This window comes from Frieseomelitta varia, unplaced genomic scaffold (genome assembly GCF_011392965.1).
Source record: "Frieseomelitta varia isolate USP_RPSP 00005682 unplaced genomic scaffold, Fvar_1.2 scaffold_229, whole genome shotgun sequence".
NCBI classification, from domain to species: domain Eukaryota; kingdom Metazoa; phylum Arthropoda; class Insecta; order Hymenoptera; family Apidae; genus Frieseomelitta; species Frieseomelitta varia.
In genome coordinates, this window is record NW_025109956.1 from 786,148 (window position 1) to 803,967 (window position 17,820).

Consider the following 17,820-nt stretch of genomic DNA (forward strand, 5'->3'; position numbering starts at 1 on the left):
TTTCGTTCGTTTATTTTTTACTTTCATGGATATCATGTCCTTTGAAAGTTAATAACCATTTCTTACGCTTGCTCCACAATTCACTTTTTGAATAATAAGAATTATGTGTCACTGGGGACATCAGGATTTAAAAATGCTTAGGGCATAGACAAAAGAAAAAAGGATTGGGAACCACTAGTCTAAGATAATGTTAATTTGCAACTCGTCTCGATATTGTTTCGAAAAGATCAGAGAGGGAACTCGACTTTCTCTAAAATTTCACACTTCGCTCGTAACGTTGCTTGTCGCGCTTCGAGTTGAAGCGCGAGATCCTTGCGAAAACTCGGCTGCTCTCGAATACGACGAACGTTGGTGGCGAACGAAATAGGAGAGTCTTCAGTACCAAGACAGAGAGAGACTGATACGAAAACTTGGCCAAACTATTCTAATTATTGGACTTTGCGAGCACTATGGAACGTGTTGACACTTTGTCCGGGGGCTTCGTAAAGATATATTCCCGCGAAGCTCGAAGAAACTACGAAATTGTTCCGTGGCTAGCACCGGGAACATTTAGCGGGTGCTCGCTTTGAATTACAGAACGCGAGTGAACGCGTCCTTGGATTTACATTAGACTATCTTCGCATTAAACTTCGCTGGACCGAGATACTGTCGGACGAGAGACGAAAATAAATAATTCATGCTTCTCCTCCCCGGACCGGAATACCAAAAGAAAGAAGGAAGCGAGTAGTTTGGCGTGTTTCCATCGGAACTGATATTTCAGATATAAATGCGTGGGAGTTTTCGAGGAAAAATATGTTTCACGCGCGGAATTTTTAACGTTCCGAACAAATACACGTAAAAATAAAAATCGTAAATAGGTCAGAAATACTGTAAGATGAATCCATTAAACATGGTTATATACTTCAACTCATCTGTTACAGATAATATTTCAACGTAATATTATTACATAATAACATGAATCTGTTATTATACTGTCCTATATAATAACAGATTCGTGTCACTACGTAGGGAAATCAACAGAATGAGAGAGTGAGGCTCATGCACGCTGAGGAAATTTTAATGTAGTGGGGAAATCGATGCAGTGGAGGGGATAGCGCGAGCGATCAGGAAAGAAGGGGCAAGGGCGCCAGTTAGCCACCTCTGTCTTAAGGTATCTTAGATTCTATTCTCGGTTCCCTTCTGTATAACCAAAATTGGAGCAACTGAATAAGAATTTTATTATTTGAATAATTTCAAGTATCCCTTTTGGGGAACACTTGTATTTCTTTTTCTCACAGAAAATGAAATAAGAACAAGAACTTTAGACGAGTATCTTGTCGCCTGTATCAAATACACTGATATTGACGAACTGGTATCTAAAAAAAGCAAGCTCAGTGTTCTCATTAAAAATCTTCGTACTTTTTTTAATTCATATAAATATATTTTTCTAATTAATTTATTGTTTCATTGTGGTGAAGTTGTTTGTGAATATATCCCAGGTATATCATTTGAACTGATAGAAAAAAAAAAAGTATATAAACTATGTATGGCCCTCAACAAATTTTTATCGGTCAGTTTTCAATTTTTTAAAACACTGATTCGTCCAACAAGTTATCGTTTCCCGCGGAGACAGGGCAATCGAATTCGCTGGCTTTGACGAAAGCAGAGTAAACCACGGTTTACTGAACTTTGTAAAGCGAGGCGCAACGTTGAACGGACGCTCATCAATCATAGTGGCCACGTGTATTCGGATCCTCCCTGTCCGCGTTCGCACTTCACGCGTCAAGCTTTCACAATGACAGACACACTTTCGAACAGTTTTGTATGGAAGAATTTCAGTTGGCAAAAATGTTACGCTAACGATTGTAAATCAAATCCTCGTCTCATAAACTTGTGCTTCGTGTTTCATTAATATTTTCTAAAATACAGTAGCAGAAATACATTCTACGCCAAAAGGAAACGCAATAAATTCATTTCCAATACAGACAGTCTCTCAAGCATTGAAACACTTTGTCATCTTGGGTAAACGTTTCGCTTGCTTGTAAATTTATTTCCAGATTATTTCTGACGCTTCTCCGGCAACAGAAGATTTCTGTGGAAACAGCCATTGCTAAGAAAAAAGCTTCTTCTTTCGCCAAGTAAACCTCCTTTCACCAACATCAATCCGGTACCTTCTTCTTAGATTCAAACTGTCGGTCTATTGTACGATCTTCATATTGACATTCTCTATCCTACTTACATTCTCATCGCAACAGAGACTCGAAAGACGTTCTAAACGATCATCAAACGCAGATGTTGGTTGGTTGTTTCCCGAAGATAACGTACCTCCAGGAAATAAAAATATTTGCCGACGAGCAGAATCTTTTCTCTAAGGAAAGATAAGATCTCGTTCTCACGAGCGATACGTGACTCGACGAGTGTGTATGTTCAACGTCATACATACATACATAGTCGACATATTTCGCGAATATCTATTTCTATGATTCATCGCGAAAGTGACTGCGAAACTCGGACTCGGAAAAAGTATTTATTAAACAGAGCTTGCAGCGTCGTTTCACGTGGGCTGGCTGGCCAGTATCCTAAACACTGCGGCAGATCAATATCTTTAAACTTCTTCCCGGAGACGAAAGTCTCTTCTTCCACGCGTGTAGGAAAACGAAAGACTATCGTTAATGTTTCCACTTTATCGATCCGCTTTGCCTATACTCCAGCTACTTACGCAATCGTGCCTTTATTTCTATTTATTTAATTCCATATAAAATGCGTTTTTCTACAACTATTTAACGTGGATGAACATAGGTCGATAAAATTTAATTTATTTGGAAACTCATTTGGAGAGGAGCTTGGCTCCTTAACACGTCTCAAGTATCCTCCGATCGTCCGATGCCGGGGCCCGATTCCTTTTCAAACTCGCTCGGCATTCGAAACAGCTGTTAAGCCGCGAGCGAGGCCGGTGTCTGGATCGAGTCAGCAGTCTGCCGGCCGCCACTCGTCGAAACCTCTCCCTCCCGTCTCCGACCGACCCCAGACAGAACCGCAGCAGCGAGTGGTGTCGCGCGCGCGACTCGAAAACCATTCGAAAAAGCGCGAGCAGATTCTCGTTGAGAAACTGGGAGAAAAGAAAAAGACATGAGTGCGAAGAGAGAGAGAGAAAGAGAGAGAGAGAGAGGGGTGAAAGGGTGAAAGGGTGAAAGGGTTAACCGGCTGAACGCAGAACGGAAGCGTGAACGATGCACGGGGCGGCCGAGGCCGGGTTAGCAGCGTTAGCGTGCTCCGGGGGTGAGAAAGGTGGTGGAGAGAGGGAGAGGGAGAGGGAGAGGGAGAACGGCAAGTGTCTCGGTGGGGTTGGTAGGGAGATGCGCGGTGTATTAAACCCGGTGACTCTTGCCGCGCAGCGTGGGAGTTAGTTCTGGTGAGGGCGCCAGCCAGCTCACTCGCTAAACTAACCCACCGTCCCAACCCTTCGATCCTCCATCCCTCGACCTTCGGCCAACAAAGCAACATCCACGGCCGCAACCTCCTTTTCACCGAACTCCGAAACAGCCGTTGTTTTTCTCCGCGACTTCCTGCCCGGGGCCCGCGTCGAAGCACACACACACACACACACACACACACACGCATACACACGCGCGCGCGCGCGCACACACATACACGCATACAGCACGCCGCAACGCTTCGTGCAACCATTGCGAAAGAGGAAGGGAAGGCAAGGCAAGGCAAGTCAAGGCAAGGCAAGGCAAGGCAAGGCAAGCGGCGACCATCGCAACAAACGGCGAACCGCACCACCTCGCTTCGTGTCGTTCTTCGTCACGTTCGCGTCTCTCTCCAGAGCCAACCGTGCACACGTACGGCTCTCTGCTCGCGGCACGAACGCGAGGCATGCGAGGAAACACGTCGAACGCTCACGTCGTGAGAGGGTGTGCAACCGATTAGTACGGACGTGCGGAGAGAGTTTCGGAGCGGCGAGTGAGTGAATTCGCGGGGTGAGTTCGTCGAGGAGGATCGTGTTCGAGGAACGGAGCGCGGACAACGGAGCGAGACGCGAGAGAGGATTGATAAGAAGGGAAGAGGAAACAGGTTGATCCCCCCTTCCCCGCCAACACCCCCCGGTGTGTCGGATACGCGTTTTCAATAGAGGAGATACTGTCGTGGTGGGTGACGAGTAATCGGCGAGAACGGCTGCCAGCAGCATGCTAGCCGACTGGTGTTCGCACCATTTTGTGTTCGCGTGATCCGGTCCGTCGGTGATGAACAAACTGGATGACACTCGTGCTCGTGACGGCGAGAACGAGTCGACGAACGAAGTTTGAAGTAGTACACGAGTACACGAGTTTACGTACGTACATACGTGTCGAGTTTATCGGCGACCGAGCGTGAACGGAGCGGCGAGAGAGTGTCGAGAGAGAGAGAGAGAGAGAGAGAGAGAGAGAGAGAAAGAGAGAGAGAGAGAGAGAACCGCCGCACGAGGATCCGCCAGAAGGAGAAGAAGAGCGAAGAGAGTTTACGTGCGACGGGAAAAGCGGAGGTTTCGAACGGATCGCATGAGAAAAGGTCCCACGACCTTTGGGAAATAAGGCGAAGAAGGGCGAAGATTTCGCAGCACGCAGTCAAAGAAGCAAGTATATCGCACAGAGAAAAAACACACGTAAAACACACCGTATTTTATTATACCGCAACAATACACTGGGTAATGTTCCGCAACTGCACCTTTGTCCGATAATTTTCTTTCTTCTAAATGTCTCTCTCTCTCTTTATATATATATATATTCATATATTACATATATTATTTAAATATATAAATATATACATGTATGTATGCATATGTATATGTATACTTATCTTTGTATATCGTATATATATATATATTCTCTCTCTGTTCACACGCTCCGCCTGTGTTGTGTCACACTCTACCATTGTATGATCGATGTGCGTACTTATGTTCGTCTCCTTCGATGTTTCCGACGTCATCGACGATCAGCTGTGTCGTCCACCGCCTTAATTAATCCTCTTCCTGCCGCCGCACCCTCCCCCCCTCCCCCTCCCCCGAAAACCAGGGAGCACGGTTTTGCACATTTTTCGGGCACCTGTTGATCTCTCTCGTGCTACACAGCCACTTTTCCGCACTCTAAAGTCGTTCGGCGAGTCGTTCGATGTCACGCCCGCTGCACGCCGTGTGTCACACCGCACCGTAGAAATTTCGCCTATAATGTTATAATTAACGCCTCGCACCGGCGCACCAGCACCCCTCCCGAAAAATTCAAGCTGTTCGACGGAGACTAGTTCGGCGAACTGTAAGTGTCCTGTATAACCTAAAAGAAAAAAAAAGAAAAAAAAAAAAGAAACATCCAGTAGACAATCTGCAAAAGCAGCCGAAGAACCAGCGTGGTCCTTCACGTCGAGGAATCGGCAGAGAAAGAGAGAGAGAGAGAGAGAGAGAGAGAGAGAGAGAGAGAAAGAGAGAAGCGGAGAACGAAGAAAGCAGTATGCCGCAATAGAGACGGTGGAAAGAAAGATGGCGACGCAGGTAACCGAAGGGCGAGAGGACACAAGGGGTAAGAGCGGGAGGACCAGGAGAAAGACAGTCCGATCAGGAGCACGTAACCAATCGTGGCCGATCGATCGGGTTTCGTTGTTGCCCGCACTTGTCGAGCACCTTAATAAGCACCCATGACCAGCACCAGCACCATTCATCACTGGCACCACATCACTCTTCTTCAGACACGCTCTCGGCTATCGTTTGTTTTTTGTGTCCTTTCTTTTTCTTTTTTTTTTTTTTTTTTTNTTTTTTTTTTTTTTTTTTTTTTTTTTTTTTTTTTTTTTTTTTTTTTTTTTTTCACTAAACGCCTGATTTCAGGACGCGGATATTCCCTCGGAGAACCCCACCGAGAGCATTGAACACTGAGCGGAACGAGACACGTGACTGTGGTCACGGGGTGCAACGATTGCGAGGATCGAGTCGAGAAGAAAAAGAAAGAGAGACAGAAACAGAGAAAGAGAGATAGATAGAGAGAGAGACAGAGAGAGAGAGAGAGAGAATCGTTGTTTGTCTCGCATATCGCACCGAGCACGAATCGGGCGAGTCGATTTCGAAGGTTCTTCAAGGACGATGATGACGAGGAGGAGGAGGAGAGAAGGAGCCAAGTAGAAGACAGAGTAAAAGTAGTTGAACGTTTAAGGAACACGTTTAAGAAACGTTTCGTTTCCCATGTAACGGAAGCCTACACGGTTATCGATTAATCGCCGGTCATCGCTCATCGCCCGCGTTTTCTTCCCGTCGAGTCGCGCCCTACAGAGTCGCTTCCTCTCCCCAAGTCGCGGCACAGCTAACGAAAAGTCGGCCTAAAAAGAAGAAGAAGAAAAAAAGCTCCTCAGCGTCGTGCCTTTCGACTGGCAAGCGAGAAATCGAAACGTGTGGTACGCGTGTCGTTACGACATTAGAAAAGAAAGCAAGAGAAAGAGAGAGAGAAAGAGAGAGAGAGAGAGACGAAGCAAAGTCGGTAAAAGACTGTACGAAGAATCGATCGAAGAAGAAAGAAGAGTAAAAGAGTGAAAGAGAGAGAAAAACAGAGAGAAAGAGAGGAAAAGGAACGAAAATAAAAGAGACTCTTTGGTGTACTCTTGAATCGATTGGAAAGCCGGCCCCGGTTAAATCCGGTGAGAAGAAGCGACATATATGATGGCGGTGTGTATGTTCTGGCTGCTCACGTACGTGGGACAAGGATTGGACCTGGCGGTGGGTAATCGTCCGGTGATCATCATGCAGGGTGCACAGGAGCAGGACTACCGGCACGGCAGCGGGATCAGAAAGAAGAGCGAGCTAAACTCGGTTGGCAATAACCTGTTGCACTTCAGGATATATCCTCCGGAGGCTTCTCACCGAGACGACCTGTCCAATTGGCTGCTACTGAACGACGAGCCGCGGATCTCTTCGTGGACGCCGGCCGGCATATTGATCGACGATATGATCAGAGAGCCCCGGGAACTGCAGACGGTGTTCTTCGCCCTGTCGCCGGCCATGCTGAACACGCTCTACTCCGAGTACGTGAACACCGCAGCCACGCAGCCGGCCGAACAGTTTTTCCACGCGGAGGAGAACAAACCACTGCAACAGCAGCAAGGGCCGCTGATAGGCGGCGGGCCTCTCGGCAGTCTACGCAACAAGAAGCTGCGTGTCGACTGTAGACACTCGAGGAACACGGTCAGCCTGCCGATAAGAGTGTGCGACGACAAGGCAACGACCGGACGCAAGAGCCTCCAAGAAACCAGACAATCCAACTACGACGATCTCTTCGAGCAGAAGATGAACGCAGCTGCGGCTGCTGCGGCTGCTGCGGCTGCTGCTGCTGCGAACGTGAAGACTGACGCGACGATCTCGCGAGGGCCGGAGAAGCCGAGGGTGGCTTCCTCGTCGGATTATCAGAGCGCCGCGTTCGTGTCGAGGCCGCCGTTCGGCCTGGACGCGATCAAACCACCTGGAAAGAGGAGCCAAACGCCTCCTCCTGGAGTCGGACGCCGCTCCATCGACCTAGGAGGAGGAGGAGGAGGAGGAGGAGGAGGAGGAGGAGGAGAGTCCAGCCCGCATCAAGCTCAACCGCTGTCCTCCCTCGGGAACGGCATCAGCGTCGCTTCTCAACTCATGCTCAGATCCACCAGGGGAAGCATACAGTACGACGTGCCGCAAATCGGTGAGTCTCGCCCTCTTCTCTTTCCTTGCTATGTCGGTCGCCGGACAACTCCCAGCCGAGCTGTATAATAATTGACTCGAACTACACCCTAGTTGGTCTTTTACACTTTACAGTTCTGTTCGAGAACCTTGTTGTGAGAGTTAGCCAATTGATGGGCGATTAATCAAGATTTTTGTATTCCAATTTGAATCGAATTGTGCGCGACGCGTTGTATACGAATATACAACGTAATATTAGATCGATGTTGGTATTTATAAATCTATCATCGAGGTTTATTTATAGAGGGCGGTCTATAATCGGTAACTTAAATCTCTCGAGTTGCATACTCTCTAATTTTACTCGCCGATACTTGCATCAAAGATTCACGACCAACCTTGGTGTTACTTTTCTCCAAGGAGAAATTTCTTTACCGAAATCTCCCTGAGCGATTCAGAGAAAATTCCCTCTGCTTTAGCTTCTTTACCTTGTAATATAGCGAGCCACCGCCCGACCAACGCAAATCATTATAGATCAAACGCGACGAATGTAGATCGTCAAGGACTCGGCTTTAACTTTCGACTTGGCTCGGTCGCTAGGAGACCGTCGCTTGCCAAATACAGATTGAGCGTAATATTTTCACGTGGCTCCTGTCATTGTGCATAGTATGTCGACGTGTACGTATTTCTCATTTGGACAAAATCGTAGGATTAATGCGACTGATAAGGTCGATTAGTTAGAACCTGATGACTGACGTTGACCAGCCAGATTCAAATCCCGAGGTAACGACGTTTCACCATAGCATTTGAACCATTTCTTGGGTAGTAAGTTAATTCAAACTATAAAATTCGAAGTAAATTTATCTTGAAACTAATTCGAATCGTACAATTCTACAAGGCTATAGGCTTGAGCCATTTCTTGGAAGCAAATTTATCTTGAAACTAATTCGAACCATGTAATTACATGAGGTGAAGTTTGAACCATTTTTTTTTTTTTTTTTTTTTTGGAAGTAAATTTATCTCGAAGCTAACTCGAACTGTACTCAAGTTGAATATTTGCCATTCGAACATTCGAAAAGTTCGTTTAATGTGTAATCGCGTGAGCGTTTCTTTGTGTTTATTCGGCATTTGAACCATTTCTTGGGTAGTAAATTAATTCCATCTATAAAATTCGAACTACATTTATCTTGAAACTAATTCGAATCGTACAATTCTACAAGGCCACAGGCTTGAGCCATTTCTTGGAAGCAAATTTATCTTGAAACTAATTCGAATCATGTAATTCCATGAGGTGAAGTTTGAACCATTTTTTCTTTTTTTCGGAAGTAAATTTATCTCGAAGCTAACTCGAACTGTACTCAAGTTGAATATTTGCCATTCGAACATTCGAAAAGTTCGTTTGCGCGTAATCGCGTGAATGTTCCTTTGTGTTTATTCAGAATCTGTGAAACATCCCTCCAAACTCTTTGCCCAGTTGCTCGGAATTAATTTCTAAAGTCGTCGCCATTCATGTGTTTTCCAAATACGCACCTGTGGTGCAAACGCGATTATTTTCATCGCACACTGTGTCTAATCGACACGGTCGTTGTTGCAACAATACTCTGCTTTCTCTGCTTTCTCTGCTTTAACAGCGACATCTCCTGCAGTTTGTTTTCTTTGACAAGGCAAAGCCGGACAATCATTTCGCTAAAAGCATCCTCTACGAGATTCGACGTCTCCGGCGTAATTTTGTTCTAAATGTTCTACGGAGGATACTCTTCCAAATTGAATCCCATGCATTCGAGACTAGGATTCGAATTAACGGAATTTCCACGTTCGAAATAATCTGTTTGATTCTCTGAGAAGCTTTCAAGCCTTCTTTCCGAGCCTCGAGAAAGAAATTAATCAGCTGTTGTGACAAATGTATTTTAAATAAATATCTGAATATTCTGTATACACTTTCCGATCGAAGGTCAAACAACTTTTTCGAGATAATTCTTGCTTTTGAATTTATTAGCCCACAAGCAGTCGTCGTTTTTTGATACTGTGCGAAATTTTATTTTATTTAAGAATTAATATAGCTTTAATCTCCAGCGTTATTGACGAAACTTTCTATTCCCTTTTTGTAAGAGAATGATTTTGAAGTGAAAAGAAATAAGCCTTCCAGATTTTATACCGTGGAAATGATTTAAATCGTAATTTCTTAAATTTTTTTACACCAACGCTATTGACACTTTCTGGTACTTCAAGGCACCAGGATAAACATCATTAATGGCATTAATGTATTTTCGAAACTCTGCTTTCGAGATTGCAAATATCTTGCAAAGTGTCAAAGTGTCTTCTTTCTCTCTTTTCGAAATTTTTCTGTCGAATTAACTTTTGCCCTATAGCATTTGAATCCGCTCGTCTTCGAAAAATGTTATTTCAGAGTTCACGAGTGACACGATGTCGCAGCGAGTTTTAAATTTCTGATCGGAACATTCCGCGCGTTGTTGCGCCGAATTTCTCGTACAAACGCGCAAACATCCGCGTTTACAGTCAATTTACTTAAGAGCGGCAGAATGCACGCCCCGCCGCTATTAACTATGCAGAGCATGTACACTTATGCATGTCGTGTTACACAGTTTTTAACAAAAACTACTTCGACCTATATTACGGAACGCATTGCTTTCGGTAATGGTACACCCACACAGAAACGAAAGGTTTCGTCCATCGTGCTGAATATTCAGATCGATTAGTTGGAATTATTCCGGGCGTCAAAGCATTTCGTCACTGTGCGTTAGGAATTTAATTGTATTCTCTCCCTCCCTCCCTCTCTCTCTCTCTCTCTCTCTCTCTCTCTCTCTCTCTCTCTCTTTCTCCGATATATCGTGCAATTGATGAACGTTTGAAACGCGTCCGGGGAAATTGAACGAAATTTGAAAAAAAAAAACCTCCACAGGCGATGTATTTTCGCAGTAATGGAATTCTCTCTCCTCTTTTTTTTTTTTTTTTTTTTCGTTTGCCTTTGCCTGTTGCCTTTTATTCGCCAGCTCCGCAATCGTTTTTACTAAAAAAGTTTTCCTTTCCTCGGCGAACTTTCTCCGCGAACGTAATTTCTCATAGGTTTCAGTTTGACGACGAAGCAATAAAACGTACGAGAGAACTATACTAAAGATACGTATACTATACGAAGCGAAGAATTCGAGAGAAATGTGTGAAAAACTTTGGAGCGGCGTGGCGACCGGGACGGAGGATCGATCGACTCGACGTGTTTTTTTTTCCGGGTGTTTAACGAACTCTCGAAATCGGCGAGAGAGGAAACTGACTAATTGGACATCCCGCCTCGAGCTGTAAACCGGTGACCTTTCGAGAAACGACGAGAAATGGAGAACGATTTTCTTATGCCGATGCTACGAGAGGTCATCCATTCGGGTATCTCTGCGAGAATACTTTCGTGTATTTTTGAATTACGCGCGAAATATGAAAATGTTCGCCAGAAACTTCTCGCCGAGACCCATTGGAATGGAAACGAATCCGTGCTCGGCGCGTGACACAGGTGATTCACAGGGTCGAAGGGGTCAGTGACGAGGTCACGGTGCGACAATTAGCGGTGAACTTTTTCCTTTATTTCTTTTCTTTTTTTTTTTTTTNTTTTTGCTCATTCGCCTGTATCGATTCTTTCTGGGCGGTACGCGTGGCTCGAGGCCCTTCAACGACGTTTTATCGCGGCTGGCGATCGCGATGGCACACCCCGTGTGACCGATGTCCGGCTGGATTACCGCGAACCGACAAATTAATTCGCCCGGTCCCGGTGCCGCGTGTCGGACATTTCCGCGGAACGAGAAATAAAAAGAAAAAAAAAAAAGAAAAAAAGAAAAAAAAGGAAGTGTGACGGCTGGCTCGTGGGATTGATTCTCGTTTGAGTGACCTTTCGGGGGCGGTACGGTTGTGACTCTGACCACCTGCACGAAGCGAAGCGCACGTCGCTAATTAAACGATCCTTCCGCGTTTTCTCGTCTGCCATTTCACCCCTGCGAAAGTGGTTCCTCCTCTGCCACTCCCGATTCCGATTTGTCGATGCGGGGCAAGTTTAAATGGTACGGTGTTTGAACGGCTTTGATCGATCCTCTTTCTGAAAACGAACTTGCGGAACTGCTATTAACTAGCGGCGTGATAACATGAATGAACAGTTTCGCGACCGGCGATAAACGGACAAAACGTGTAAGCTGAATACGGCGTGTAATTTTCAAAAGTCTGTAGCTGAGTGCGGCAAGGCTCTATAGGCTGTTTATAGGTATGTGAAGGTACCTACAGATATTGCATCACGGTATGATTATAGTCGTTTGTTCGAAGTTTTGAAAAATTGAACATTACAAATGCGTACGGAGAAAAACAAGATTTCTTTAGAATAAAACGAATACGATGAATCCACGAGTAAATAAAATTTACATTAACTTGCAGTAACATTTTTATATAACAGTTTGCGTGGTGTTTATTAACAACTTGAAATAAAAAAACAATCCAACGTGTTTAACAATAGCAATTATGGCTAGAAATGACGTGAAATTATCTCGATGATAAGTTTGGGACGAAAATACAATGATGAGACAGAGATTGCTCTGTTCGACGCTCAGAGTCGATAGTTCGAAGTTCTAGCTTGCTTTTCGTTGCGACGAAACGAGATTATGCAAGAGTGGCCATGTGTGTTTGACAATCGATAAAAATTTCATTGCAGAACCAAGCGTTTCCGTATCGTTTCGTCGTTCGTCGTTTGTTTCTTTTTTTCTTCTTTTTTTAAATACAACCGGCTCGATTGAATAAAATATTTCGCGTGCGAAGAAATATTTAAAACAATAATCATCGCGCAACGTTCAAACGAAAATTGTTTGCCGATCAGAAACATTTGCCCGCAATTTTTATTCCTCATCTAGAGGCCAGTTTGTTGTTTGAATATTTCACGAACGCAATAATAAAAAAAAAAAAAAGAAAACGCCCACGCTGTGCCGCCTCGCGATGTGTAAATATTATATTTAGTCACGCAATGACATAGTTGTACTCTGTCAGAATTAATTACTCTGTTGTTAACTTTAATTACGTCGTGAAAACATGCCGCGGTTAAGGGATAAAAACTGTCTGAACAATTTGCGATTCGCTCGACATTCGATTCAATAATATCGAAATCTCCACGGCTCTTTCGAAAATAATAATTTCTTTCTTTCAAAAATAAAAACAGGTTTCGTTTCGTTTAATTCGTAAATGTTTGCAATACTGCGATTGTTCATTGATACAATCTCTCGACAATTGTAATTCAATTTCGTCTCGACTAGATTGCTAGCGACCTTTATGGCGTCGCCGGTGTCACGTATAATGTCAACCATCGCCGCATTACGGACGTGTTAATCGCAGAAATTACGAATCACGATTCGTCGAATTATCTCCGAATTAGTTTCGCCAGTTGTTTGCTGAATGACATTTTCAGCGAATGTATTTCGCTCCTCGTCCGTGCGTTTTCATGCAAATGATTGTGCTGACTGGACAAAGGGTTGTGCGAAAGGGATGCTTTTTTCTTCGATTACCGTTGGTAATGGCTTTCCCATTACCCGAGGGAACAGCAATTTATCCCGAGGGGTGAAAGAAAAGAATGAAATAAATCGCGAACCGTTAAGGTGATAATTGACAGGTATTTTTAGTGAAATCGCGCATTACACTTCGCACGATGCATCGTCGAAATCGCAATTCAGATTCGTCGATCGCCCGGCCTATTTAAAGATTTTAAGTAATTTTAGAAATTGCGTGGACACGTTTTCGATATCAATTTCCAAATACCAGAGAGTGTTTTCTTCCATACTTCGAGGTAAGGAGGTTTATGTAAAACGTCGCCTTTTAAACCACCCACGATCCTCGGCATCGTTTCCAGCGCCTAATCGTGTTTTCCCTCCGCCGTTAAAAATGTCTCTCTCGAGTCTCTTCTCGTCTCTCAATTTTGTATTAACGCCTCTTAAGTCATTTCTTCCAAAGAATTTGCACGATCCTTCATCATCCGATGACTTGTGTCATCTCCGATTACAAAACTCTAACCGATTAATTATTTCTCCAGCAGTCTCGGGGATCAATTATCTCTGCACACACCAGAAACACCAGGTGTTCCAATACGTGCAAACTGTGTGGGAGTACGTGTACCTAATGCCTTGATAATTAGTGGACTTTGCCATTAGAATCTGCTCCGCGTCCCTTTCGTTAGATTTTATCATATTATTGAGATATTATATTATTTTATTATTTTATTTATTAGATATTATATTATATTAGAGATATAATATAATATCTAATAAATAAAATTAATATATATATAATATAATATTATATGAGATATTATATTGTTTTATTATTTTATTTATTAGATATTATATTATATTAGAGAAATAATATCTAATAAATAAAATTAATAATATATATAATATAATATTATATGAGATATTATATTATTTTATTATTTTATTTATTAGATATTATTATATTATATTAATCTTTCTAATAAATAAAATAATAATATTACTATATTACTATATTATATACTCGAATGCAAAAGTTCTGTTTATTTAATTAAAACAGTCAGTTCTGCTACGCAGTTCCCCGAATACGTCCCCGAGAATTTTCAACTTTTCTCGTTTCTTTATAATTTTTTAATAAATAAAATAATAATATAGTAATATAGTAATATTATTATTTTATTTATTAGAAAGATTATAAAGAAACGAGAAAAGTTGAAAATTCCGGGTACATATATTCGGGGCATAACTGCGTAGCAGAACTGACTGTTTTAATTAAATAAACAGAACTTTTGCATTCGAGTTGAATTTCGCGACGGAAAATTTTACAACGTCCTGACATTTCAGATGTTGCAAAAAGTTAAACGAATGCGTTTCAGGCGACTCCTCGTGCTCGTTCGAACTTATTTATCTATGCTCGCGGAATGTACACCGGCCGTATTCGATTACCTAACTTTGCAACATCTTATACAATTTCCCCGACGCCGTCTCTAAACAACGCCCACCTACGTAACACGTTCCTCCTTCGAGTTTCAACCTTGGCGCAATGTTTGTCCGTGAAATTAAAGGAGTCGCCCCGGATCACGCGAAATAATCGCGGCTGTGGCGGAGATATTCGCGGTTCTGTCGAAAATTCACGTTCGCGCAAGGACTGAGGGTTCCATTTTTGGGATTCTGTCCCAGTTTCAGCTCGTTCTTCACACGTAATTCAGTTTACGAACAAACGAATTGAATCTGAGTTTATTCTTAGTCACGAGACTACTGCCGAGAGGATCATTCGACGACTATTAAATTCGACATTCAACAGAATGCATCCTATTGCAAACGAATTGAATTTGAACAACAGGGCTATCTCGTTCAGTCGTCATTTTCGCGCCATGACTTTTACCGAATCCCCAATTTTAAATTTGGAAACTTTTCGATTTTGGTACGATTGACCTGCACGGCCTGTTCAGTTTTAGAAGTTAACCCAAGTTGCCCTCTTATTTACGAAACAATGAGTGAAATATATCACTTCGAATAAAAGAACAAAAAGTATCGAATAAAAAAAGTACCACTTCGATATACAGCATTGATAGATAGAAATAATCATTTTGTTTAAATGGTATTTAGCATGAAATTTTGTCGATTGTACTTTTTTTCACACGCGACTTCGTCAAGTATAGTTAATGATACATGGTTTCTCTTGAAACATTCCCTTGGCCATTTTATCAACTTCCGTAGGAAGCAATAAGAATTATCCCGAATTATTCTAATTAAAATCCGATGATAATAAGCTAAGTCAATTCACTCACGATTGCCTCTGTTCTTAAGAATTTCTTCTTTCGAAATTTTATCCTCTTTCATCATTACAGTATATTATATCGTACAACCTACGTTCGTCATAATTATCAGCAATCACAGAAAATTTTACAACTTTTAATTTATAATATACTATATTTAATATGGTATTTTAAATAATATATATAAATAATATTATAATAATAACTATAAATTTTAATATATAAATATAATATTATTAATATTAATAATAAAATTAAAATTATAATATTATATATTAAAATATAAATTTTAATGTATAATATTATATTAATAAACTATAAATAACTATAATAATAACTATAAATTTATAATTATATATATAATATTATAATAATAACTATAAATTTTAGCTGTTAGTCGAATTGAAGTGTGTGATGTCCCCTAACAGGGTTAAAAGTCAGAATATACACAATATCGATCGCAAGATCGGTGTCACGATCCCGCTGGAAATCATTGCTGGTGTCAACTTCGTCAACCGCCGCTAATCAGCCGGATAGATTGAAATGATGACAATTACCGGGGTGATTATTACCGATACGCGAGATTCGCACCTGTTGCGGACCGCACGCCGACGCGGCCCCTCTCGTGTCATCGCGAGATACCAATTTCAGATATCCCGATAGTCGTTCGATTCGAAAACCGACTGAAATAGGAAAATAGGTCACTCAAGGTTTCGGTTGAGCGTGTACACTCGTCAGAAATGACACGAAAATCGATCAGTTCAGGATCTGAAAATGCCCAAAATATCCAAGAAGAATTTTTGCAAAGATTAACCTTTTCGATAGGGGTAAAAAAAAAAATTATAAAATCTTTGTCGTCGATGCTTTCCGATTGAACGAGAGGTGAACGAAAGAATTTTAAAAGCATCTTATTTAGTACAAAAGTTGCAATGTTAATTTGAACTAACGGAAGAGACAAAGAAACATTTTATTTCCGTATTATAGTCGACTGAGCAAAGAGCAATTCTTGATGAAATTTACACTGTTTGCTCGAAATTTTCTCCCTCTCGCCTACAGGAAAAAAATAAGGAAAAAAATTACCAAATATTTCGGAGTTTGTGAATTCAAATCGATATAATTTTCTTCTATAATGCAGGGAAATACTCTTTTCGTCCTATCATGGAAAATTTTAGTGAATGTGGTTTTAGTAAATATTATAAATTATAAAATAAAAGTAAAATAAATATTATAAATTATTATAAATGAAATACACATAAAATATAAATAAAATAAATATTATAAATTATTATAAATGAAATACACATAAAATATAAATAAAATAAATATTATAAATTACAAAATAAAAATAATGCTTAGGTGCGATATTTTTTAAATTAGAAGCTCCCCTAGACCAAAAAGATTAATCTCTAATCTCATGATATTTCATTGCACTATCGGAGGCGATAATTGATTCACGTTTCATCAGAAAGCAAAAGAACGTTGGATTATATATATCACATCTCCACGAAGTAGCGTGTACGTTTGTGTGATTCATGGATCGTCAGGGTGGAGAGTTTGATTTTTTTTTTCTGCAACCCTTCGCTCATTTTATTTCGTTCCTCCTCATCGTGGCTCGTTACCAACGATTCCAACGCTCGTGACTTTTATTGCCTCGTAACGGCGCTGAAACGGCCGTGTGCTTCTCCTTTTCTTTTTTTTTTTTCTATCAAAAAGAACGCAAATGTTTATATGTCTTTCTTTGAACGGTCGATGGGAAATTTGGAATTTAGACAAGCTTGGTCAATTGTCGTTCGAAAGGAAGGAGAGGGAAAATTTAACGATGTGAACAACACAAGTAGAAAAAATTCTACCCTCATAGTAGAATAAATTTCACAGAGTGAATTAACAAATCGTGATTAATTATAATTAGCCAGAGGCAATAAACAAACGTAGCGGAAAAGTTACCGGAATATTATACCGGTATTATAGAAGCGCCAACTTTCAATTTCCTTCCGTCCATCATATTCCGTGCGCGCGCTCACGCCCGTTTTTAATGAATTATGCCGTTGTTTCGATACAGCGTTTCGTTTATTAATTAAACAAGAAATAGCTCGAGAGTACGAGAGTAATTACGTTCCGCTGATTAATGAGTTCTGCTGCGGTGCGCGCTTGATGGTGAAAAAACATTTTCGATGAACTGTGGCGATTACTATTTCGCCTCGTTGCTGTCGTTGCAGATACGTACGCACGTATACGACGAAGAGTATTTGAATAAATAATGAAACAAAAGAACACCGGCTGATGCGAATTATTGCTTGCTTCTTTTTTTTTTTTTTTTTTTTTTTTTTTTTTTTTTTCCTTTTTTCCGTTCTCGAGAATCATTCGGTGTTAACGCGACAGCATGCAAAGT

At 41.6% G+C, this 17,820-nt stretch overlaps 1 protein-coding gene across 3 annotated transcripts in view; it reads left to right on the forward strand.

The window, feature by feature from the left end:
• Positions 1–3,725: 3,725 nt before the first annotated feature.
• Positions 3,726–17,820, forward strand: part of LOC122527623 — a 23,347-nt gene continuing 9,252 nt past the window's right edge. The window contains exons 1-3 of one of the 3 annotated variants that reach the window (XM_043651967.1): positions 3,726–5,714; positions 5,834–7,506; positions 7,537–7,664. In XM_043651967.1, the coding sequence (XP_043507902.1) occupies positions 6,653–7,506; positions 7,537–7,664 (982 nt within the window). In that variant the 5' untranslated portion in view covers positions 3,726–5,714; positions 5,834–6,652. Of the gene's footprint in view, positions 5,715–5,793; positions 7,665–17,820 lie in introns of those variants that run through there. The other 2 variants (XM_043651965.1, XM_043651966.1) reach the window with 2 other exon arrangements.